Here is a 26,688-nt window from a genome sequence, read left to right as displayed (position 1 = left end):
GGGAAAATATGGTCGGTCTGTCTTTTATTGTTTTTCTGTTCCTGTGTACTTTTTTCCTCTGTGCTTCTACATTTATATGTGCACATGTGACAAATAAAGTCAGTTGGAATTAAGTTGACACTGGCCTGTGTTCCTTGTTCCCTGTACTTTGATCGAACCTGATGAGGATAGAATTTCTTGGTTGCGATTGGCTCCTTTGCACAAGCTGCAGGAGGGAGCCAATTGTGGTAGAGCATTTAGATCTGGATCGGGATCGATCCTTATCAAAAGTGGCCATGTGACACCAGTATTATTCAATGAAGCACCAGCCAGCTATAGGCCAAACCAAAGTGTTCCTGCACACCTTTTCATTCGGTCATGAGGATATGTAGCCACAACCTCAAGGTCAGCAACAAAGCTCCCTGGCCACTTGATTAATTCAATCACCATAATTAGCATGAAGAATGAAGTCAATCTATTCCAAGTGGAGCACAAGGAACTAAGAAATTTTCTAAGGAAATAATCTCTTGGAATGATATGCTGTTATGTTGTCGTTTTTTTTTTTAGAAAATTAGCTATTGAATTAACCAAACTTAAAAGCTGAAAAAGTTTGCATCAATGCATGATATGTAGCAGCGAGCAATTCTTTTTCTCTACACATTCGGTGAACTTCCATCGATCAAAGTACTTGACCCATGTATATGTGGTTCTGACAGTCTGTTAAAGCACACAGACAGAATAGGTTAATTGTGTAATCTTTCTACACATATGTATGTATGCACGTGATACTTTTACTTGTGTACGTATTACAGAATGCAAAGAAAAAAAAAATAAAGGGGAATATCACATTAAGGAAGTAAGCTATTATATATTTATTTGAACATAATGAAGTCAAACATTCATGGCAAAAGTTTGTGACATTTACTCCGTTATTAATTAGAATTAAAGGCATTTTTTTTAGAATTTCTTATACAAGGAGGGAGATGTAGTGAAAACAGCAATGTAATAATTAACGTGCAGTTTCCAGGCAAACCGCTAACCGTTTTTTTTTTTCTCCTTTCCAAACAGGGTCAATATCGTTTTTTGTGTGACTGCAGCTTGTTACCTGCTGAGTGTATAGTTCTAGCTGCACACCTTAGTCGGCGCTGATTTGGTCGTCCGCTGCATGGCGACAATCGCGATACCGCTCGATCCCTTACGCGCCCTGCGTGTCCATGCAGCAGCTTGTAGCCCAGCAAACAGCCGTGGTTAAACAAAGAAAAAAAAGGGGAAAAACAAAGGAAGCTAAGGAAGCACAAACTCAGAATGACTTTAGCGCGTTTCAGAAAGTAGCTGACGATCGTGAATTATAACGCGTGAATTGTTGCATGCACTAGCACTCAATTAACGAAACCGCGCGGACGTCATGCGTGCTGTTCGCGCATCAAGCAAAGACAAGAATCCCGCCAAGTGAAAATTATCAAAAATAAAAGGGGGGGGGGGGTTAAAATTAAACGCTTACCTGCGTACGCTTCCGACGGTGTTGGCGTATAACCTTTTTCCAGAAGCTCTGAGCAATTCAATGTTTTCATTGTTCGCTGAACTGTGCCAAGACATTACAACAATTTGAAGCTGAAACAAGAGGGGGGGGGGGGGAGGCGCAGATGTTGCCGATAAGTTTAACCTTTGCAGCGACGCGAGTAAAGTGCGCTTCGCCGCACTACATCAAGAAATTGCAGTGAAGAACCGTGTGCCACGTCTATTAGGGTACAACAAACGATAAATGTTATCTCGCTTTTAGACGCTTCCGTTTTGTTTCATTTAAATGTAAAGCGAACCTAAGGCACAATATACAAAAGAGGAGAGCGGTGCCCACCAGAACACTTTCACGTGTACATCGAACAAGCGAAGCTATATCGCGCAATGCACGTTACAAAACGACACACAGCCGAGATGTTTTTACATAACGTTTAGTTGACCTAATGGCAAAAATGTCTGATGAGACTACCGCTACTTTAGCGCACACACAAGCACGTTCCACCTTCTTTGTTATTACTTCATTTTTCCTTGCTCGCTACGCGCCAATAAATCGTTCGCTGGGATCAGACGGTGTGTTACGTCTACGCGAGAATGCGCCTATGCATTGGCTCCGCGGGCAACGCCAATAAAACGCCTCGATCAGCGGTCACACGCGCTTCATTGAGCCAGTTGAGTCTTCCGGCAGGCAGCCAATACTATATAAGTACTCGACTGGCGGTGGACGAGATTTTACACGCGCATTGTTGGAAAACGATAAGAACTACACAAGACGAGCGATCGCCCGCGAGGCACCGCTGAAAGCCCGTTAATTTGAGTAAACGAGTGTAAAAGTGCAGCACACACGTCACCTTCGCTCGGGTAAAGTGCCTGGGGGTAGGGCGGCGTGATCATCATCAACTATTGGTGATGGTGTAGGGACGCAGCACGAGCTTGGCGGCAGTGCGCTGACGCGCCGACATTCGGATTTCCGCACAGCTGACGGACCAGCCCAGCCCTCTCGGCCGCTGCCGCCGCTGCTGCCACAAGCGCTAACCACGCAGCTTCCTCACTAGGTGACGCCGGTTGGCGTTGGCTTCTTGTCATTATATCTTGCTAGACATCTGATCTCAACGATGTCTGTTACCCTTTGAATTGGGAAGGTCCTTTGCGTGACGGTTGTAGTGGTGGGGCTAGTTTTACAAACAGCTTCTACGCAATCGAGCAATGCCCACATCCTTGGCCCGCTCCGTGGGGGAAAAGAAAAAAAAAACTTCATCCTTGGCCCACGCCAAGGCACCTATGTAGTCAAACGCGTTACAGTTTATTTCTAAAGGGGTCCCGTACGGCACGCGTACGTGGGGTCTGGAAACTGTTGAAGCCCGCTCGTTTGCGCGAATTGGATAATTAAGTGGGAAAATTATATACAACAAATCTAGGAGCGATGCTGTAGGAAGAAACTTCTGCGCGTGTAGTGTTTTTCATGACCTGCATTTCTGTGTCTGCAAAGTATTTTACAGAATGAGCTGATGCAAACTTGCTGCGAAAATTGAGCTGTAGAACAGAGCAACAGTAACACACACATGGGCATGGGACGCAAAAAGCAAGCTTTTAAAAAAGTGGCGCAGCAAGAGGGGAGGGGGGGGCGAGGGCGCTGACCAAGCTTAACCCCCCCCCACTAAAAAATTTTCCGGCCGGCGTCCTGCTCCCTTTGCCTGGCAAGTCGCCTATGAACAAAGGCGCATATCCTTCGAAAGCCCGCCCGACAAGTACAGCAGGATGGTACACGCGCCTTCAGGCAGACCATGCATAAAGACCATGGGCCTGTTCAAGGTAATAGTTGTGTTACCATGCACCAAGCATGGAGCATACATCTGTGCCATGGTAGCTTTGGCAACGCCGCACATGGCCGCACTTACATCATCATGATCATCATCATCGCTCGCTACGATTCTCACCATATGATTCTCACTCTAGGAAAGTAAAGGAGGCATTGCTCTAGGGCAGTCAGCGCGCGTTGCTTGTTTGTATAGGTGTTCTGTGGCGTTGCACGCGTTCTTCGTTCATAGTCTACTTGCTGCGTTCTCCAGTGTGGGCTCTCTCTTCTATGCTCTTGTTGCGCAGATTTTATCTTGTGCGAGATGTACCATAAACAAGCAGCAGAGCCGCCCAAGGAAGATGAGGTGGTGGTCGTTCCATTGCCGTGCTGGGGCCGAGGCAGCAAACTTGTACCTTTGGATGAGTTGCCGCTGTTTCAGTTCCTCAAGAGGCAGGCGGCAGAAAAATCTGGACTGTTCAGTGTAAGTATTTCGCTTAACTTTGTCATCGGTTCCCATACGCGTGTGTCATCGCGTGCATGACAGCCTGTTCATAAAGGCGCAAACGTGTGCAAATTGGAGTGGGCGACAGTTCTGAATTGTTTAACAGCGCATATTAAGGTAAAGGAAATCGAGCAAAGCTGGAAAGTACTGAGCCTGGTTTACCGATGTCACCTGGTACTGTCCACTGTCTGTGAGTGTGGACGTGGAGCATGCGAGCGACTTAAGCGAATGAACTGTATAATGTAGTTGTCACACTCTTTGTCCGATGTGCCACTGGTTGATATACAACGCTTCATTATAAAAGGCACAACTCTTTTTCAGGCGCCTATTCCGAGCTATATAGTAATATATTCGGCGCATGTTCATGTATGCTGCGTCGACTCTACCGACACTTCCTGACCATTGTTCAACGAGGAGGCCTGCGTCCGGCTGCGCGTTCCAATGGCGGGGCTTCGTATACAGCGTTGCTGCGCCGGCTCTATCAGCGTTTTATCGCGCGTTCTGACTACACTGCAGGGCTGCGTTGCGGCTGTTGTTTATATAGTGACCACCGGCATCACTATACATTCGGTGCAAGTCTTTTCAAACACTTCACAATAATTCTAGCACCGTACCGCCGCATGTTCAGCTGTATGCTTGTTGCGCCGGCATATATGCCAACGCTTGCGTATACCTGCGTCCGGCTGCGCGTTCTTATGGCAGGGCAGCGCCTGGGCAGGGCCATAGAGAAAGTCGTTGAATTTCTTTCTAAGGCGCGGTAGGGCTGCGTTGTGACTGTTGTGCGCTACATTTTGACTGGTCGCTTTCGAGCGCTCTGAACCCATACTAGCCTGTGTTTCTTTGGGATCATCAACGCCTGTGTCCACCTGCGCGTCCGTAGTACACGATACTGATCACGTCGCGCGAAAACCGCAGAAACTCGCCGTTGTTGCTCAGTGGGTATATGGTGTTGGGCTGCTGAGCACGGGGTCGCGGGATCGAATCCCGGCCACGGCGGCCGCATTTCGATGGGGGCGAAATGCGAGAACACCCGTGTAAGCTTAGATTTAGGTGCACGTTAAAGAACCCCAGCTGGTCCAAATGTCCTGACGGCACACCTTATAATCAGAAAGTGGTTTTGGCACGTAAAACCTCATAATTAAAAAAAAAACGCAGAAGTGGTGATTGTATATATACTTTTTTTTCGTGACAGCATTTAAGTGCTACATCGATCAGCAAGCGATCGACGCGTGCACCGCGCGGTTCGCGGATGTGACGCAAGTCCTTGAGATTCTCAAGTCCCAAGCCTCAGATTTTCAGCGCGCCGTCTGCCCCTGGAGCCGCTCTCGGGTAGTACTCTTAAGAGCGTGATCAACACTATCCGGAAAGTACCCGTACTAATATGTTAACGGTATACTTTCGGGGACACTTTCGCGGCGTCTACTATCGCGAGATTTCGCGTGCCGCCGTACGCGTGTCTTTACCCGGACGACAGCGTTCCTGGCACCATGTCGAACGCACCGCAGCGTCTTGGCACAGTCATGGAATATGTCGCCGATAGATGCCGATGCGTCCGGTGTTGGTAACGCAAAATCACGTGATAGTGAAACTAATCGCCGAAAGTTGTCGCTTTAATCTTTGCGTGCTTATCACGGCGCATATGCGCCGTGAAAAGTATTCTATACACTGTCCACTCGTATTTCGTGGAGATCGACGCAGGACTCCGTCGCGTCTCCCGAAGGCCGGCTTCCGCGCGTAGCACTTGCGACGCCGTAAGTCGGCAGTTGCGCAGTTGTACGAGAGATAGTGCAAATGTTCCACTGCCAGGACACAGTGAGTGCGACCACCCGTTCCAAAGGAGAGGGCCACTACGATCATCATCACTAGTCTAGTTGCCACTAGAATTACTGTATATGGCTCCCACTGGAGCCAGAGTTGGGCTTCTGTTTTCCACGTGCTGCTCCAGATGGAACTCCGAATTGCTGCAGAGAAGTCACCCTAACAGTGGCAACATGGCAGCGCCCATACAGTGCTGACCACCCACTTCGATCCGAATTCATGCTTGTTACTGGCTCTCCGCCCTGTTAGCAAGGAACAAGGGTGAAATCCATCATCTCTAAGTCTCATGTCAAGCTAAGGTCAAATTATTAGGTATGTTTCATCATAATTATTAAGATTAACTGTTTGTTTTCACACTGCTAGGACTACAGACACAGCACCGAGCCCTAAAACTGGCTTGATTTCTAGTTAGCAGATGGCGCCACAGCATTGGCATTGGAGATGCATTGACGACGCGGAAAGCTATGAAAGGTATAATTATTCGCTACCATTAATGTACTACCTCGCTCTAGCATGGCACATGATGACGGTAGCGAGCAAATGCCAAGCAAACGCTGTGGCACAGATGAACATTTGCAAGAGCATTTGCCCGTACTACTTGCTGAGGAGGCTTCAACATAACTGCAGGGAAAGTGTATTGGTAAAGCGAAGCCCTGCTGTTGCATGCATGTAAACATAGCTTATGGTTACCATGGCTTATGGTAAACAAAAACAGCTCCACTGGGCCTTGCATGGCTTTCATGGAACCAATTCCAAGCTAGCTGATACTCTTTGCAATAAATACCTATGTCACACACTGGACCCGGACAGAACTGCATACGAATACGTGGGCAGGGAAAACGGTCAACTGGACGTTCTATTGGCCATGCATGATCTGAAAGCGGCACTGGCCAAAATGCGCAGGGGCACTGCACTGGGCCTGGGTCAAATCACGGTAACACTTCTAGTAAATCTGTTGGATGATACCTTTCGACATCTATTGGAATACATTAACGCGATCTGGAACGGCCAACCGCTCCCGATCGATTGGAAAACAGAATTAGTCACTTTCATCCCCAAACCCGGCAAGCACATTAGCACAGACAACCTCAGACCCATATCACTCACTTCATGGTAAGGAAACTCATGGAAACCATGGTTAGAGACCGCCTCTCTCCGTACCTCAAAAGTAAGGGATACTTCGCGGATACCATGCTTGGTTTTAGGTCGCATATGTCTGCACAAGACATCCTCCTCCAACTAAATCAAGCCATCATCCAACCCATCTATTCGACGCACAATGACAGGACAATTCTTGCTCTCTACCTTAAAGGCGCATTCGATAATGTTAAACATGAATGCATTCTGACCAACTTCAGTGACACTCTTTGCAGTAGGAAAATCTTTGCATACATCAGAGACTTCCTTTCAGATAGGCTGGCGATCCTCCGCATAGACGATGAGGAACACAGTCCATTTAAAATGGGTACACGGGGGACCCTACAAGGGGTGGTACTATCCCCGCTACTATTCAACATAGCCATGATGAAGCTCCCACGGGCATTGGCACAGGTGGAGGGAGTACATCATGCATTATACGCCGATGACATCACAATTTTGGCAAATCAGGGCAGTATAGGGTGAATGGAAGACCGTCTCCAGCAGGCTACCTTGATTGTGGACGCCTATGCGACTCAGTGCGGATTACAGTGCACTCCAGCTAAATCCTAACTCCTGCATATCCGGCCAAACTTAAAAGACAGGAAAACCCTGGACTTGACTCTATCAGGGGGCTCGATCCGGGTGGTCTCTGAGATTCGGCCGAATCTTGGGTCTTCTCATACATAACAGAACTAAACACGGAACTACGTTGTACAAGTTAGGCAAAGTTGGGGAACAGGTAGGACGTATAATCCGCCGAGTCTCAAACAAACGCAGGGGCTTACGGGGTAGGGAAACGCTTCGGCTTGCCCACGCCTTCGTAACTAACAGGATTCTTTACTCAATTCCATATTTAAGAATGACTAAACACGAGGAGAACAGGGCTGATGCAATCTTCAGGAAAGTGACCAAACGCGCCTTGGACCTGCCCATCAGCACTTCCAATCAGAAACTATCTGCCTTGGGGGACCTCAACTCTATTCAGGAGCTCAGAGAGGCCCGCCTTACAAACCAATACACACAGCTCATGCAGACTGCCCCGGGGCATCGCCTGCTGGACCGCCTGTGCATTCAACATGATTGCGAACCTGAACGCACAGAGCACATATCAGAGCTTTGGCACACCAAACTCTGGGTGCGCCGCCCTCCCTCGTAATATGACGAAGGAAACACATGAAGGAAGAAGACACGCACATGCCAAAGCGCAAGAAAGACAGCTTGGCTCCCGCTCTGGGGTTTACTATGTTGATGTAGCCGGACCACTGCCCAGGGGATATTGCACGGCGTCGGTTATGTATAGGGGAACTCAGGTGGATGGGCTCTCATTTAGAGCCGCAAATCCAAACCAAGTAGAGGAGGTCGCTATCGTCTTGGCGGCTGCAGACCCAAAATCACAATGCATACTTACAGACTCTCAAAGGGCCTGTGAAAGCTACTTGGCAGGGGAAATCTCTCCGCTAGACAACAAAATTCGCGAACTCTGCATCAGGGACCGAGATCCCGCGCTAAAACGAATAATCTAGACTCCAGGCCATCAAGGCCTCCGAGGTAATGAAGCTGCACATGCAGCGGCCCGTGCACTCATTTCCTGGGAACCTCCTTGTTGCCCTAAACAGCCTGAATGTCCTACCCCTCTACTATGGTTCAGTGCAATCCGAGATTACTTCTGCTAGCAGCGCCGGGTGTATCCCCCTCCGATGAAAGGCCTATCCAAAACAGAAGAACGTGTCGTACGGCGCATCCAAACTAATACGTTGCTCTGCCCAGCTATAGTTAAACATTTCGATCCAAATATCAATGGGCAATGCCAACACTGTGGCAGATATATATCACATGGTCTGGGCCTGCCAACAGAATCCCAAGCTATCCTTTATTTCCCACCCAACTCAAGAGGACTGGGAGGCGACCCTGCTGAGTAGCTCCAGTCTAGAGGAACAACAAGCTCTGGTCCAACGGGCTTGAGCGGTGGCTTCGACCAATGATGTCTCGGACTAAGGACAACACCTAGTTTAGTGGAGCTTACGAGCTGCACCCTCTCTGTTGAATAAAAATTTTCACCACCACCACCATCTCGAGAGCCATTCCTCCTCATCATCATCACCATCAGCCTATTGTATGTCCACTGCAGGATGAAGGCCTCTCCCCGCGATCTCCAATTACCCCTGTCCTGTGCCAGCCGATTACAACTAGCACCCGCAAATTTCCTAATATCCGTTGCACCACCTAGTCTTCTGTCCTCTACTGTGCTTCCCTTCTCTTTGTACCCATTCTGTCACCCTAATAGTCGAACGGTTATCTACTCCATGCATTACATGACCTGCCCTGCGCCATTTTCTCTTCATGTCAATTAGAATGTCGTCTATACCCGTTTGCTCTCTGGTCCAAACCGCTCCCTTTCTATCTCTTAAAGTTATGCCTAGCATTCTTTGTTCCATCGCTCTTTGCGCAGTCCTTAACTTGTTCTCAAGCTTCTTTGCCAGTCTCCAAGCCTCTGCCCCATATGCAATCACCAGTAAAATGCACTGATTGTATACCTTCTGCTTTTTCACTCATAACGGTAAGCTTCCAGTCAGGAGCTCACGATGCCTGCTGTATGCGATCCAACCCATTTTTATTCTTCTGTGAATTTCCTTCTCATGGTCAGGGTTCCCTGGGATTAGTTGACCTAGCTAAATGTACTCCTTCTCAGACCCTAGAGGCTGCCTGGCAATCCTGAATTCATGTTCCCCTGCCTGCCTTCCTATTGGCTAAGAATTGGTGTAGATTCCACACTGCTGCAATCAGCTTGTGAAATGGATCCCCTCTGTAATACCTCTGTGGTCTTTAGGGTATAATAAATGAAATAACCCCTGCGCAAACGAGAGGTGGCTTCACTACACAAAAGTGGATTGCAAGACGGCGGACCTATGCCCAACTCTGGCTTCCTGCAGGAGCCATATACAGTGACTCTGGCTGCCACTGTAAACACTCCCTTTTGGGAGCTAAAGGGAGCCTGTACAGTAACTCTACTGCCATTAAGCTGTCGTCACCACCTGACGGCGGGGATACTTAGTGCAAGAGGCTTCCATGTTTGGCTTGGGGTAGGTGTCACACGCAGACAGCCACACGCCCGCCGGCACACTTCGTGGGACCGTCCCGCGAAGAGCTTCAGGGCAAGAAACCAGGATAGATGAACATCGTTCGAATGCCCCCTGCATTTGCGTGACTGCACCTGTGAACATATTCGCTCGATATCCTCACACGATGTGTCAGACTTTCTTGATTCGTCAATGTCCATCAGAATGTTCCATTTGTTATGAATCGGCTAGCTTGCACTTTGTTTGTTTCCACTACTGTGTTGTAGTTCCTTTGTCCCACAAGCACGCTTGGCAACCCACAATTTACAATGTACTATCTGAAACTAGACTTTTTACGCAGTCAAAAATTTTGTTGTGGGTGGTTTAATTTGCTGCAGCGTGTTTTGATCAAGTTGCAGATAATCCAGCAAGCCAGTTAACCACTAAATTAATTTTTTGCGCAACAAAAATTTCAGTTTTTTTCTTCTTTTTTTTCAATGAATGTATCTGCATTGCCAGAAATAAGCGTGACAAGTATTAAATTTTGTTAAAGTGGAATGGTGTTTTAAACAACTTAACAACTTTGACAATGCATGCATGCTTGGATTGCAGTGTGAACAATTGGACAGAGATGAGGATGTAAAGGAAAGACAAGGTAGTGTCTTTTGCAACAAGCTGGCCTCCTTTGACCAAGAAAGAATGCTGCTTTTCAAAGTTTCATTTCTAATATCTTCCCTCACTGTCTTGTGAAGACATTAGCAGCGATACTGAAAACTCGCTAAATGTGCATGCTGGAAGTCCGAACTAAGCACATGTGTGCTATCAACCCAAATCTAACAAAGGGTACCCGCCGTGGTTGCTCAGTGGCTATGGTGTTGGGCTGCTGAGCACAAGGTCGCGGGATCGAATCCCGGCCACGGCGGCCTAATTTCGATGGGGGCGAAATGCGAAAACACCCATGTGCTTAGATTTAGGTGCACGTTAAAGAACCCCAGGTGGTCAAAATTCTTGGAGTCCTCCACTACGGCGTGCCTCATAATCAGAAAGTGGTTTTGGCATGTAAAACCCCAAATATTATTATTATCTAACAAAGGCACTTCGTACTTGAGCATTTGACAACGGGCACTTGAAGGAACACAGCTAGGGCTCAGTTAATAAATTGTAATTTCAGTACATAGCATACTGTTATTATTCCATGCTGTGCATACACAAATAGCAAACTTCAATTGGTCTCTCATCTTGGCAGCCTTCCCAACCAGGCAATGCCACAGGGACTGCAGAAAAGACACCAGGGGCAACATCACCTGATGCACAGCTCCCCTCGGAAACTGTCCCCAAAATAGCACCAGAGCCTTTAAAAGGTGAGTGATTGTTTCTCAAGCTTTGCACTTGGCTGCACATGACAGTCTATCTTGCGGTTATTGTTTGTTCGCACAGTTCAAACCACTCGAGAGCTTTCCTGCACCATATCGTGCACAACCTTCATTTTGTAAATGTCACCGTTTACTTTTTGATGCTTTTGTAACACTGTAGTACTTAGAGCAGTGCTTTGACAATGGAATGCAAGCTGACATTTGCATATCCTTTTCTATGGATTTGTGAGCAGTACTCCGTAGAGCAGAGTTAGGTGGAGGCATAAACAGATTTGTGTCCCTACTTGCATGGAAAGCCAGCCACTGTGTGATGTCATGTACCAGATGACCTGTGCAACACCTTGTTACACAGATCCCACTGTGCTGAGAAACAACTCCAGCGCTGTGCATAATGGGAGATAACGTTATAGAGCGAGGTCGATGCTTCCATGGCACGTTATGTTTTGCAAAAAAATAATTAGCTACTGGCATTAAACTTTGAGTGTAGTCACTATTAGCTGTGCAGGCTGCATGTGAAACCCTTGGTGTCAGGTGCGGTTCAGTGGAACACATATCACTTAAAGCACGATCTCATGATGTAGCTGACCTCCTGTAGCAAGTATCACTGCTGGATAGCCAGGAGAGAGTTTGAGCACTGCACCATTGCAGTGCTTGGATGAGTGCACCTTGGATGACATGTTTTGGGTGTGAAACATTGCTTTGAAGAAAAAAAGGACAGCATTTATGCGACATATTATGTTCTTGTCTCATAAGAAATTGCAACTACATATAATTGTAGCCAAACTGTGGGTATAGGGCCTGTGTAATTCTTGAGCAGGATGGTATGCCAGTGCCACATTTTTGTTTAAGAGGAAGCTTTAGCTCAGGTGCTCCTATCTAAATACATGTAAAAGGAGAATCCATTTTTCTCGGCAACCACTGCACCAAATTTGGCAAGGTTTGTTGCATTTAAAAGAAAAACTTTAAATCTATTAAAATCTAGTGACTGTTGGTTTCGGATTCTTTATTTAGGTTGTCAATTTTTTTATTAAAAATTGGCAAATATTGAAAAATTTCAAAAAACGAAACTACTATCAAGTTTACAACTCTGTAACTCAGCAGCGAAAATTGATAATACAAGTCTGTGAATTATACCTGCTAGTACATCTAAAGTGGACAAAATTGATATGTTAGACATGAATCTCAAAAAAATTTAGTAATGTGGAAATACAGCTTTTGCAGAACCCTTGTAAAAAACGTAACAAGTTCACGTAAGATATAAAAGGACGTCTCAAATTTGTCCACTTTCAATGATCTAATGGATCCCGTTTACAGAACTGAGATATCTGTTTTTTATGCAAAGCTATGAATATGTGAACTTTGTGCTTCTATATTTTTTCAAACTTCTGAATTTTTGAAAATCTTTTTTAACAACACTCAGGACCTAAATAGAAATTCTGCGACCAACAGTCACTATAATTTAACTTGCTCTCTCAAATGCAAAAATTTCATTAAAATCAGTCTAAGGGTTATCTCAGAAAAACGTTTTTGCATTTTTACAAGTATTTGAATAGGCCGCATCGGAGTTGGGCCCAAGCTAAAGCTTTTTCTTAAGGCTAGAAGCCCTTGCCCACGCTTGCGCCTTGACAAAAAGAGTATGTGCGAGTGATAGCTGCATGGCTGTGTGCTTGAATGCTTTTTTTATCAACACTTGCATGCCTGTGCAGCTTCTGATGAGCGGGATAAAATGCTACATGCGCAAGAACCGCTTACAGTTCCTGCTGCTGTTGCTGCTGCACCTCCTCAAAAGCACGGTATCCCCAGCTCATCGAAGGTACTCTCTTTTAGCCACCTGGCGGATTAGTTTCTGGCATTGAGCCACTTGCCTGATGGCAGCATAGTGCGAGTTGTTGATATCATGTAGCAGCACACTGAAAGGACACGGACAGGAAGAGACAGCAGAAGCTCTGGGAAAATGGATGGAAAAAGAATGAAACTTGTTACCAGACGCACCCATGCACCAACATGTGTGGTTATGTACAAGTCAGATATGCAGATTCATCCTTTGTTGAAGAAATGGTGAGTCCACCTACAAATAATGCACTTGCTTATAAATATGACATGCTTCAGCTATCTCCCTTCTTGTCTGTGTCCTTTCATTTTGCTTGTTCGTGGTGAATATAATCTAACTCGCCCAGTTTTCTAATCTTGTGAAGTTGCTGACATTGGGTGGCAACAATATACAGATAAGCGAATGGGCAGAGGTCAGCTAAGCTGGACACAAGGAGGACACAGTCCAAGAACTTTTTAACTGCTTATTTAATAGAACTTTATATTGTACATTGGATTATATTAATGACAGAAATCCCTGACAAATATACCTATAGCAGGGGTTTCCACGTTTACGCAAGTTTCGCAAGTTTGAACAGCCTAGCAAAGCATCTCCTATCTGCCTGCCAGCTTGGTCATGTGTGAAGACACATGTGTGTTTTCCACTTTGCTGTCATTTCACTGTTGAGCAGCATGACATGACACCCTACCAGCTTTGCAACAATGCAATGGCAATGGTGGTGGTGCGGTTGGTGGTATTACACAGGATTTTGGTGCTGGCTAGTGGCCTACTAGCCAAAGCCAAGTCGAGCTGCTGGACAAAACACATGCATGCCATTAATTCAGAATGTGCACTTTCAGGTGCCAAATCAGTCAAACGTGTAGAAAACTGCCTTTGCAAGTTGCTAAGTATTCTGCATTTTTGTTACCGGCATACATATTCCGATCAACACAGCTGGTTTGGATATTTGGTTGAGCATGAATGTAAGATGCGCTTAACAGACCTGATCGAACAGTAGACGGACGAAACACTCTAAATGCACAATGTGCTATGTGTGTTTCGTCCTTCTGCTCTGCACATCTGTTAAGCGCACCTTATGTTCATCATAATCTGAGCAGGGAGTGAAGAAATTTGTACTTTGCTGTAAATGATATTGAGCTGGATCTTGCATTTTTAGTTTCATTATAGCTGTAAAAAACCTATTGATATAATGCATGGCCAGCCAGATATCAAATTTACTTTCTTGTGGGCATAACACATTCATTAATGTGTTTATTAAGACAATTTTTTCTTGTACATTTAAACAATATAGGAGTAATTCAACAATACAGAAGAGAAACGAAGTTGACAAGAGCAGTTTCGGCTTGTTGGTACATAAAGGCATACATAGATAAAGACTATCAAATGGAAGAACAGTTTAAAAGATGATTAGTAAATTATGTTTGAATGGAGAAACACTGCGTAATTCTACAACTGGTGAAGGTAAATAATCCCACTGTTCAATCATGTTTCGTAAAAATTCTTTAGATGTTTGAGGTTTGCAAAAAATTTTATGGCTTTAGAGTTATTTATTAGTGACCATCTAGTGTATTGATGGTAGTAGATCAAAACCTTTCACTAAGCCAAGATTGCAGTGGTAAACTTGAAGAAGTAACTTGGTTTGTAATGTGCACATGTGTAGGACGTCCAGTCCTAGCTGCTTTAACATTTCAGTCACAGATTACGTCAGCCTATAATCTGATGTAAGAGTAATTCAGATGTAATCAGCGTATAAGTGGAGCATCTAGTTGCACAATTTGCGTGCTAGCAGCCTTTAAACTGCACCTAAACAGACGACATGTGCACCTGTTGGTTGTCGCCATGAAGCAAGTTTCAGCATGCCACTTCAGAAACCTTGGAAGTCATGTCGACCAGCCATGTTTCTAGATTAGGCACCACTACCGGTGAGTTGTAATGGTGGCGTTTCATTTTCTTTAAGTTTATTTTTGTGTCAAGAACAGCAATTTTTGCAAGCGTTTCACGATACTGCTGCTCATATTTAAAATGTAAAATTTTGCACGGAAACTCCTCCATATCTACATTGTCTCAAACTAGGCTTCTTACGCAATCCATAATTTTGTTGTAGTTCGCCTTTAACTTTCAAACCATTTTTCTCGTTAAGCAGACAGAACTATGTGCTATCCCTCTAGATAAACCACATATGCACAACACCACTTCAAGTGGTAGGGGTGAAAACATTACATTGTAATAGATTAGAGAATTATGAGTGTTTTGCATGCTACATTCTTTTTCTCTTTCCTCGACTGGCGACAGATGCATGCAGCCCCAATGATGAAGCAGCCGACAAGAGCCCGCCCTTGCACTACATCCCGCCAGACCAGGGCACGTCCTGGTCAGCTGCCACTCTACCCATGCCCTCCTGTGCCGGTACCTGGTAAGCTGTCATCGTAAACTTTGGCAAGGAATTTGAAACGCATCTTTCTAGTGCTTAGCACACCAACTTAAAACAAAACAAACAGAAGTTGAGATACACACAAGCACAAGCATGTGTATCTCAACTTCTGTCTATTTTGTCTCAAGTTTCTGTACTGAACACTAAAAAAAATGTCATGCCAACAAGGCCAAAGTTCAAACCTCGCATTTAATATGTAGTTTTCTATAAAACTTATTAGATGGAACTCCTCTAGGTTCTATTAGAACTTCAAACACGGCAGTTTAGCCAGCATAGCAATTATAGTCGCTAAACTTCACCCTTCTGAATTCGAACAGCTCTGCCATTGCGCAGATTTATAATTTCGAGCTAAATATTGCTTATAAGTACAACATTTCATAACAATTATGCATTATGCATAACGATTATGACGTGTTCAAACACCTTCCGGTGTATATTGTGAACCCACTACTGGTGAAACCGTGGTTACATGCAGCTGTACTTTGCATCTCTGCATGGATCGCGTAATTAGTCGCACGGCAAACTAGCCCTGAAGGTAGTTTATATTAGTAAAGGCTGATCGACACAGTGTCACTTTGATTCTGGCTGCAGAGTCAAATCTCGGCAGAATAACATGTGCGGCCTTGTTGCGCTTTAAAATTATTAGTGCTTGGAAATTCACAAATGTCACATGTAATAATGTTGCAAGAGTGTTTGATCCCACAGGCACGAAGGTTAGACAAATCCATGTGCTAACCGTCATTCTCATAAAAACATAATTGTTGTGCCATAGCTCCTCTACCTATATATACACTACGCTGAGGAAAGCATATTGCTACACGCGTGTGATATTTTATTGTTTAAGCGAGGCGCGTAGGCGCCATCACTCCAGAAAAGAGGAGGAAGAACAAACTGGGCGCTTGTTATGAATATAACCGATCGGCGCTGCAACCACTGTTATAAATATAACCTATAAATAATTGCTTGTCTTACTGACTCGTCCTTCGTGTAACAATATGTTCCCTTGAAAAAGACAAGTCCACTTGTCTAAACGTTAGCTTTTACCCGCTTTTACCTTGCTCTCATTTTGTTCATAACTCTAGTAATTTTTGTAGGCCACGAGAAAAAGTGGGAGCCTTGTACCAAATTTTGTGTGGCATTTTCTTGTATGTTATGCTGCGGATGACTGCTGTTTACATGACAGACACATTTCCATTTTTCAGCAAGCTTCGTTTTTGTTTATTACTTTCTTTCTTTCTTTGTGCGAGGTGTAAAAAATGGCATCGAGGTTCCATTTTCGGTCCTCAAGTTCCACCTCTCCACTACCTTTTCTGTGCTTCCGAACAGCATAGATAAGACATGTTCCGATACCAGTCTGACCGAATTGAAGACGAATCTGCGAAAGACATCATTGAAGAATGAAATTCTGCCATGAGGCCACCGAGAGAAGCTGAAAGTACTACTTGCGGGCAGGCAAAAAGAGAACTAAGACATCTTTTTTGCAGGATTACATGAACATGAAGTGTTCCTTGTATCACTAAGTGTTCTTTAGCTTCTTAGCTTACATCCAGAGGAGGAATCCTGCAAGTGTCATGGACACCTAGGGAACACAGACAGAAAAACGCTTGTTTTTTTTTTTTTATTCCAAACCAAGCATTGCATTACATTGCATTGATATTTGCATTAATTTGATTAATGCTTAATGATTAATTTGCATTGATATTAAATATGCAAATATGAAGTGCAGACCAGTTGGCATAGTGAATGAAAAGCAGTATGTAAAAGAAAAGAAACCACAGACACAAGGCACTGTAACAGTGCACACGGAAGGTAGTGTTTTGAATACTCTAGCCTCTGCCGCACAAGTCGCAGGCATTACTGCGTCATGCCAGCTTTGCACACCTATACGGAAAAGTTAAAAAAAAAACAAAAAAGCTTGTTCTTCTACATTCTTTACAGACAGATGTGTGTGCCTGTGTAAAGGCACACTCGCTTGAGTTGTATTAGTAAATCACCCTTTTACAATAGCAAAAAAGCCGGTAACATGAGGAGCCTTGGTAAGCCAGAAAAGAGAAACAAAAGATGAGTGGCGACACAGCCTTGAAGTTGCCACACCAGCTCACCATGAACTTATGGATTTTAACGGCGCCTGCTTGGACGCAGCACTTTTTTTTTTTTTAGCAGGAAATATTGACTACATTGCATTCTAGAAGACCCAAACTCTGCACTTAGCAAGTTTATTGAGCAACGTCAGCCCAAATATGAAAAAATACTTTGAAATTAGTGACATCACAATAATGTACTGCACTTTAGTTGTAGTGTGAAGTTGTTAGGAAAAAAAATTTTCACCTTTATTTTCTCTTATAGTAATCAAACTATTACTGCAGAATTAAAAAGACAGATTTTTGAAAGAGTAACTCACTTATTATTTCTTTTTAGTGTCACTTTAAAATTTCAAGACACAGTAGATACAAGGTATTTACTTGCTTCAGCTCTTGTCACTTTAAAATTTCAAGGCACAGTAGATACAAGGTATTTACTTGCTTCAGCTCTTAAGTGTTGGTTTTTCTTACTGTCTGCTACAATAATTTGTGGTTTGTGGTATATGGATCATAGTACACTGCACTACCGAACTGCCAGCGGTGACAGCCTGACAAGCTCACTTTTTGTGTAGATAGAGCGGTGAAAAAATGGGATGGGAAATCTGGAACAACTGCACTTTCTTGGCAAAGTTGCTCTTCAAGACTTCTAGCAAGCAGGTTGCGTGTTAAATTAGCTGCATATCTTTTTCATCACCTGCCTTTTACATTTCAACAGGATTAAGTATAAGATATTATTGTTAATTGTGAATTCTTTTATCTCATTCCAGTGTCATCGCCAATTTGAAAGCTGGTCAGAAACGATTATGAATATACCTGAAACTTCATATGAAGCCTATTTGATTTGAGAACTGAGTTATACAGTCAGCTGTAATTGAATAGGTATCATATAATAACTTGACAAGCCTTTCCATTTGACTAGTTATAAGCTTTTTTAAGTACTGTCATTAACTTGAATCACTTTTATGGCTCGCACCATAAAAGTGATTCATAATAGTGAAAGTTAGGCACAGCATGTATTTCTTCATAAGAAAGTTGCACACAGTTCCCTGCAGTACCAACTTCTTTCAGCTGCTGCACATTTTAGATTTGAAAGCATCCGCATGACTCTTAGTGGAAGCGTAATGCCTGTCAAAGTTATCATGTTCCTACACTTCCAAAACAGTTTACACTAGGGGTGTGGGAATATACCACATAGCAGATTTTGCATCAAATATCGAATTGTATCAAGAAAAAAAGTTGAACATCAAATTGAATATCAGAAATTTTTTCACAAAATTTGATGCTTACAAATTTTGGGCAAGAAAACATTGTACTGCACATTCTTAGGAGTCTCCTAGCACTGCATAACAAGAATGTGGCTAGCTATCAATAACTTAGGTACTTAGAAATCAATATGTGCAGTACGGTCTACTCTCATTCAAGGGAACTCCAAATTAGCATGCCAGTACTGATTACAGCTCAGTTCTAGTATATGAAAGTCTGGAAAGTATTTCTTTTTAATCAATATAACGTCCTTGAATAGAATTGAGAGCTTTTTTTGTCCCTCTGAAAGTAAAGAATTGGTGGCATTATGAAAGTACTGAATACAAATGAGGTTCACAGCTTGAAAGTGGACCTGTATTTTGTGGTAATCTTTTATTGCATAGAAAGTTCTGCATTCCAGTTTTCCTCTCAATGGAAAACCTAATCACCCTCAAAGTAGTCTCCTTGGGACTCCACACACTTCTCCCAGCGGTGCTGCCATTGTTGCAACCATTCCGAGAAGGTCTCATTCGGAATGGAGTTTAGCTCAGCTGTCGTTGCAGCCATAGTATCCTCTCTTGTCTAAAATCGCGCTCCTTTCAATAGCCTCATCTTGATGTTGGGAAACATTCAGAAGTTGCAGGGGGTCATGAAGGTTCAAGGTTGGCTGATGCAAGCGTGCTTGTTTCATATCCATCAGGTGTTCGCAAAAAAAAAAATAAGGTCGGATACTTTTCTAACAGACCTCGTCAAGAAGGACTATCCTAACTTTATAGCAGGTGGGTTATCGTGTGGCCAATTTGTGTGATAGACAAAAGGACCACACATCACGTGACTCGATCACTGCTACATGCGTAGCCGGCGCCAACAGTAAAGAACAGGCACTGTCTATGCCATTTCATTGTCAGGCGCAGCGTGATTTGTAACCTGTCAAAAATTCTGAATTCTGGAGGGTCACGGCAAGCTCGCACAACACTCCTCTCTCCCCCTCCCCTTTTTCTTTATTTAATCCACCATCTGCACAAAAGCATGCAACTAGGACATGACACTTTCATGCCCACTTTGTAAATTCAAAGATAGTCATGTGAAGGGTTGCTTGAAACTACAAAAATAGACCGATGTGTATCTACGAGTGATGTCAGGAACAAGAGACCACTGTACAGTGTGTCGCAAAGATGGCGGCCATGAGCAACTTTGTTGCGATATCGTGCACTCACTTTCATTTGTGAGGCGGTTTGTCAGCTTTCCGAGTATCGCATGGCTGCTGTGAGTCGATCTTCATGGATTTGGCACCAGTCTGTAACTTAAGTTGCCACCGCCCGATAAAGCAGTGTCAATTAGGCCTAACAGCCTAGGCAGTGTGGTCATTACAAAAATTCGCCGCTGAGTGAAGTGGTAATGCGTCGCACATCGCCGTGAAATGCTTGACGCTGATATGTTCGTACAGGTAGCTCATCAGGGATCTGCATGCCTTTCAGTGGTTAATTGGCTCAATCTTCACACATGTTTTTACATTTTCCGAAATATGTGTTGCTTTGGTTGTCGTTCCCTCTGTCCATATTGCATTGTTGTTTCAGTCAACCTTGTTGACCTAGATGAACCTTATTCTACCGACAGAAATGAGTGCTCTGAAAATCTCATTGCGACGCATGTGACTGCACTGAATGTTTTTGCAATGGCTCACCAGTCACACCATGGCTTCAGCCGGGGCAGTCCATTCGTGGAGCGCTCGGCACTTATTTTGCACCAACGACAACAAAGTGACATCACACATGACGGCGCACCATGTCAGCGACAGTGCACGTGACATGTGTCATTGTGCGAGTTTCCACATCAATATACTGAATATTCGAAAAACTGTATAGCAAATATTCAATCTGCATATTGAATTATTCTAATGTTCGCTGTTTGATTCGATTTGGTGATACTAGAGTATATGCACCCCCTAGTTTACACCTTTGGGGCCTATCTTTCTTTATCCCACAAGAATAGTCGTCATTTAACTCTGCGTGCCTTTCCTTTGTTTAACATTCTGCACCATATACTTCCAGGTCACGAACAGCATGAAGTAGCTTTCTTGACAAGAAAGTAACGAGCAGAGTTTTCATGAAAGTAAATGCCAGCAAGACCAATGATAGACAAAATACATAGAGAAGACTGATACACACATTGATCTGTGTATTTCGTCCTAGTGCTAGTCTTCCAGAAACCGAACTAAGTTACACCAACCGCCCCAAGTATATACCCAACTCATCATTAATGTTGTGGGACAAAAAGACACCTCAAAAAGTGTAAGCTGTTTTTAGGGTGTATGGCTTTGGACTTACCTCAAGTCATAGTACGATATTGGGCTCATTGCTGATTCATGGCTTCTGAAGTGTAAGACAGTGCAGCAAGACAATCAGGATTTGGGAATGTGCTAGTTGGTATTTCATTGCAAACTTGACTACAGTGCATACATAGACAAAAGGACCAAAATAATGATGACAACAAGCACCGTCTCAAGACAAGGACAGATATAAAGGAAAGCAACACAAGTGCTTGTGTTGTATCTCTTTCGATCAGTTCTTGTCTTGCTCCACTGTCTTGCAATTAAGTTACCTCTACTTGTTATGGCCCGACACATTGGCACAAATGAGTTCCATTCTGGCTCACAGATGCTGGGTACAGCGGCCCTCGTCTGGATACGGCTGAGGCACAGCTCAAGGCAGCTCAGGTGCCTATTAAGAAAAGCCCCTTCGATCCGAGTGAATATACTCATCCCCACGACCTAACATGGTGGGCCGCCTCTCTTGCTCAAGTGCAACCCCACGAGCCAGTAAGCGATTCAGACGACGATGATGGATATGCACTTCAGCGACCATGTAAGAGATTTATCTGTACTTCTGTTCAAAGAATTACTTGCATCTAAATTGTGACTGTCATTTCTTTCCTGCTCTTAATGACAGGATTGTTGCCGCTAGTCAAAAAGTTCTGAAATATCTGCGCATATATAGGTTTCCTTTCACTTTCTTTTTTCTTTTCTTTTGCCAGTGACTTTTGAACAAGATTCCATTTGCGAGACTCTCTCGACGACGACACTGGAGTCCTCCTCCATGGAGCTAGAGCATGAACCGACTCCAGAGGGTCGCACAGCAGAAGCCCTACTTGGCCTAGAGCCAACGGAGACTTCTACAGAAACTTTGACAGGGAGTTTGCCGGAGACTCCTGCAGATAGTCTGACAGAGACTCCACTGGGAGGCACTTCACAGTGCTTGGAGCCCCTCCCTCCTCAGGAAGTGGACTTTGCCATTGACAGCGTAGCTGCTGAACACAAAGCTTTTGAGAAGAGCGATGTAAGTGCATCACCTTGTTTGCTAGCAGGGCCTTTTACAGGCACTACCTAAAAAAACCATAACTTTGCTTGCTTTGCTGCTTTTGTGCACTTTCATTCGTTCTCATGCTGTGGTGGATGAGTCGCTGTGGTGTCCTGCATTTGTGCATGAGATTACAAGTTCAATTGCTTCCCATGGTGGCCACATTCCAATGGGATGTGGAATGCAAAAATGCTTGTGTGCCATGCATTTAGTGCATGTTGACCCCTTCCATGCCATTCTGTTATCCCGCATTTTCACAAAACATGGCCAAATTATTTTTAATTGGCCCAGTTGCCAACATGTTTTACTTCTTCCTCCCGAATAAATTCTCTCCTGCTTGCACCGCCACACAAATTGTCTGCTGCCATCTACCAGAAGCACAAAAAAGCACGGAAACTAAACCAGCTTGTCCAACATATTGCTGGAAACCAAAAAGTACCATTGACGAGCTGATCTTGTCGTTGGTCGTTTTACCAAAAACAAGCGGATGAAACCAGCTTGTCCATGGCCTGGAAGGGGTTTAAGGTCCCCAGGTGGTCCAAATTAATCGGGAGTCACTCTGCACTACAGTGTCTTTCGTAGATTTGAGACTTGATTTGGGATGTTAAATCCCATAATTTAATTCAATTTGCCATTTGTTTTATATTGAAATCAGTTTGCATGATTTAAGCACCAAAAATAATGATCTTGAGGGGTGTGGGACAAAAAGCTACAGAACTCTCAATAGTAGGTTGTTGGAATCTGTGGTGCAGAAAAATTAGGTATAGTAGTATTATTAGGTATAGTAGTATTATTAGGTATATAGCAAGGATGTTAGCAAACACATTGTCCTTCACTGTGCTGTTGTGGCCGGGAGGTACTTAAAGTTACAGGAGTCCTACAATGTTCACTTGAGCTCTGTTGCTCCTGCCGGTAGCATGCACCGTGATGCCGACGCTGCCTTTTGTCTTCTGTCCTAGAATGCTTTACGATTTGGTTGCTTCTGCTTGTGCTACCCTCTGCATATTTGGATTGCATCGTGCAGTCTCTCTCTCCCTCTCTCTCTCTCTACAGATGCAATCTAATTGTTTAATTTGTCCTCGCGACAGACTCCACAGAAAAGATGCTTTCTTGGCACATATTGTCACTTGGTCACGGGCAAATTAACAAAGTTCTGATATTCAGTTAATTGCAGCAAAATCTTGTTAACTCAGATTTCATTGCATAGGAAGCTTTTGAGTTATCTGATTATCAAATTAAGGAATGGACAAAGAAAACCTACCACCACCATGCCTACAGTGGGAAAAGGTTACTTTAGTTTTTGTTATTTCATGTGATCTCCGTGGATACTGTAATTTTCATTATGATATGCACTGGCAGTAGTAAGTGCTTGCACACAGCCTTTGCACTGCAGTAGTGGTGTCAGTGCAACATGCCTTTAACACATGTTGTAACCACGGAGAATGCATTGTGTTGAAAATGGCAGCCGTGAAGTCTTGCATGCAGCATGCATAGTTGTGGTGGCATCATGCACATCACAAGATGCAAAGAAGCACAAAACGTTGCAAAATAGTTCCCCATGATTGTTTCTGCTATGAATAGAACAGATTAGAACATTTTTATTGCACATTTGCAGTGCTCTGTGCTTGCTGTGCTCTGGAACTTGTCTGAATTCACCGGTGTCCAGCAATGCACTTCTGAATAAACAAGCGATTGATACCATTGAATAATGCATACATTGACGGGGCCTGATGGCAACTCAAAATTATGCTATTTTCTCAATCAGTGAGGGTCATATTAACAAACTTGTACTGATGGATGTCGTTTAATAATACATACATTGATAGGGCCCAATGGCAACACAAGATTACCTGATTTTCCATATAAGTGAGGGTCAAATTAGCAAGCTTTTACTGTAAAATGCATATCTATGACGATCAGGGAGTGGCATGCGAGGTGTAACAGTGCAGTTTGCTGTGACCGTGTTCAGCAGGCATTCTTTTTGTGGGGCAGTTGGAAACAAAATGAGGCACTCATGCAGTCAGGTCAGTCTGGAGTCGTGAGACTGGCTGCGAGAAATATGCATGGCGCTTGGCAAATAACTGATCATGACAGAGCTGTTCTTCTTTTCTTTAACCCATTCTTTGTACCATTGCCGCAAATCTCTCAGTTGCGCACAGGCGTTCATTCTGTGAAGAATTGAAATGCATGATACTTGCTCAGAATATAGCTCGTAGCTTCAGTTCATGGCTGTAGCACTCATCTGTTTGTGACATCATCTGTATGTGGGATGTGTTGTACGAAATATTAGATGCTGCAATTCAAATACCTGGTCACCTTTGGAATTGGTTAGTTTCTGGCCACATGCATGGTGCAAATGTTCTAAACATTGGCTTTGGTGTGCTACCTAAAAACGAGTGCTACCTAAAAACCTTGTTATGCAAAGTTTTTGCTGCACTAGCGATCACATGGTTAGCTTCCTCTCACTAGAACACGCTGTTACCAGGGCATATCAGCCATTTTCAAAGGAAGGATTTGGTGTATGGCAAGTTTTAGTGGCTAGAAGAATGTGTACCCAACACAAATATAAGCAACCATTAAGAGAAGGTAGCCCAGCACAAAAATTAACATTGTTGCCATGTCAACTTGTTCTTTAGGCATGTAGGAAAACTGTCTTGGAGACATTACAGCATGTTGTTCCTGATAAAGACTGCATAATGTGAAGGCAAGAATTCAAACAATGTGAAAAGCTGATGAGTGTTCCTGACAAGTGTTCATGATGAGTTTTCCTGTTCCTGGTGTTAACTCAACATATTGTTGCATATCTGCAATATACTTTCAATGCAGCCTGTCTACTACATTTGATGCAGTACATCAGGCTAAAATTATCTTAGCATCGGCGTTGCTTCATGTAGCTCTACAATAGTGAAAAAGAGCATTTCTTCCCCCTCCTGTTTCTCTTATTTGGTATGACTCATACTGAGATTTACCAAGCTGCTCCAAAACGCAGTTCCTCTGCTCCAATACAGAAATTACTGTTCCAAAGCCATATTGAAGGGACGATTTTGCTGCTCCAGAACACCACAGGCTTCCTTCACACCTGACACCTCCACTCCACTGCACTGTTCTACACTTCACTTCTTCACTACTACTAGTATGCTATCTGTGCTAGAACAATTATTTTCCCTCCATGAAAGCTTCTCCCAGAGCTGCGCTTAAACAAGTAGATCAAAAGCAACAGTGGTGTGTTTGTGACATCAGGCTATGTAGTTTGCCTATACAAATGACTTTACTGGGCACCTTTAGAAAAACACTCAGCAGTCCAAAGCTTGTTTTGGGGATTTCGGTGTGCAGTAGGGATGCACATCAAGCCAGCCGGAAGGTAGGTGTAAGCAGCCAGACATACAAAACATACTCGAAGAAGACCACGGATGGGCGGAGAAGAGCAATGGGGCTGTTATTGTCGTCCTTTTTATGCTATTCATCACCAATCAGGAGATGGCACAGTGATGTCATGCACACAGCACGGGGCTAGTTTCACAAACTTTGCTAGAGATAGTGGAGACTTATTTTAACAGACAATAATTTCAGGGAGTGCCACTAAAGTGCCAATTTTTCATGATGTATTAACACAAAAGCATTATATGCCCCATGAGGCATGAAAGCCAATGTGCTCCACAACAAGTGGCAAGAAAAATCATGATCAGCGTGGATTAAGGTTGATTAAGGTGGAGTAAAGTGGTTTAACCCTTCGAGGGTCGATTTTTTTCACCATATGTGATCGCCCAAAGTATATTTCTTATTGCAGATTCCAACTCTTCTTAGGGACCTATTTCAAAAAAACTTTACAATAATTTTTCAAGGGTGACCGTAAAGTGAGAAAAAAATATTTTGTATTTGTATATATGTACTCTTCATTCATGAATAACAACAATAAAAAAGGAAATAAACTTATAAGAATTAAAAATTTGATGCATTGTTATACACATAGTTCAAGGCCTTGAAGATGCGCACACGAGAATATTTCACAAGACTCAAATGTTCCTGCTCTTACACTAATATGTATGTCCATAGCATAATCGAACCGCGTATGTGCGCGCACTCAAGAAAACTGTTTGGTTGTGTGCCCCCGTCAAAAAAGCAAAATGTGTGACAAACTCCCGCTAATCGTCGTCTTGTCACCAACCAGAGGCAATTAGTTTTTGTGAGTGTCAAAAAAAGAAGCAACAGAAACGCATGCACGATGGCATCCTTCCTATGTGCACCCCTGTGAGCACTAAATGAGCGAGAAACAAGCTGTCACCCTTTGAGCAATTAGTAACGAGATAGCCATCAGTTTTGCAAGTGCAAGAAGCCAAAACCGCGCGTGGTACAAAACTTAAACCGCCACCCGCCCGCGTGCGCACCAATGTGCGAGCGGTAGTATACAGACGCGAGGGAGCAAACTAGCTCTAAAACAAACCATGCAACAAAAACTGAGAGAGGGAGGAGCACAAAAAAAATAATCCCTGTATTCCCACATAGTGGCAGCACATGACAGAAAAGAAAAAGTTGGGAAATTGGCCTTCTTTTTAAATGTACAGACGG

General features: G+C 43.8%; 2 protein-coding genes across 7 annotated transcripts in view; one reads left to right on the top strand and one right to left on the bottom strand.

Annotated features, from left to right (window-relative positions):
• LOC135918975 (organic solute transporter subunit alpha-like) overlaps window positions 1-2,567 on the bottom strand; it is a 63,989-nt gene extending 61,422 nt beyond the window's left edge. For 2 of the 5 annotated variants that reach the window (XR_011508146.1, XM_065452700.1), the window contains exons 1-2: window positions 2,346-2,567; window positions 1,481-1,590 (exon numbers count right to left, since the gene is read on the bottom strand). Coding sequence is in view for 2 of the 5 variants with exons in the window: in XM_065452700.1 (XP_065308772.1) it covers window positions 1,481-1,575 (95 nt within the window). In the remaining 3 variants the exon portion in view is untranslated. Of the gene's footprint in view, window positions 1-1,480; window positions 1,591-1,999; window positions 2,251-2,345 lie in introns of those variants that run through there. The other 3 variants (XM_065452702.1, XM_065452701.1, XM_065452703.1) reach the window with 3 other exon arrangements.
• Window positions 2,568-3,445: 878 nt separating this feature from the next.
• Window positions 3,446-26,688, top strand: part of LOC135918974 (uncharacterized) — a 34,412-nt gene continuing 11,169 nt past the window's right edge. The window contains exons 1-6 of one of the 2 annotated variants that reach the window (XM_065452698.1): window positions 3,446-3,773; window positions 11,055-11,169; window positions 12,888-12,994; window positions 15,305-15,425; window positions 21,424-21,630; window positions 21,800-22,101. In XM_065452698.1, coding sequence (XP_065308770.1) covers window positions 3,615-3,773; window positions 11,055-11,169; window positions 12,888-12,994; window positions 15,305-15,425; window positions 21,424-21,630; window positions 21,800-22,101 — 1,011 coding nt within the window. In that variant the 5' untranslated portion in view covers window positions 3,446-3,614. The remainder of the gene's footprint in view (window positions 3,774-11,054; window positions 11,170-12,887; window positions 12,995-15,304; window positions 15,426-21,423; window positions 21,631-21,799; window positions 22,102-26,688) is intronic. The other variant, XM_065452699.1, reaches the window with a different exon arrangement.

The sequence above is a fragment of the Dermacentor albipictus genome, chromosome 8, assembly GCF_038994185.2.
Source record: "Dermacentor albipictus isolate Rhodes 1998 colony chromosome 8, USDA_Dalb.pri_finalv2, whole genome shotgun sequence".
NCBI classification, from domain to species: Eukaryota; Metazoa; Arthropoda; class Arachnida; order Ixodida; family Ixodidae; genus Dermacentor; species Dermacentor albipictus.
Note: the sequence above shows the minus strand (reverse complement) of the source record. Positions and strands in the feature narration are given on the sequence as shown.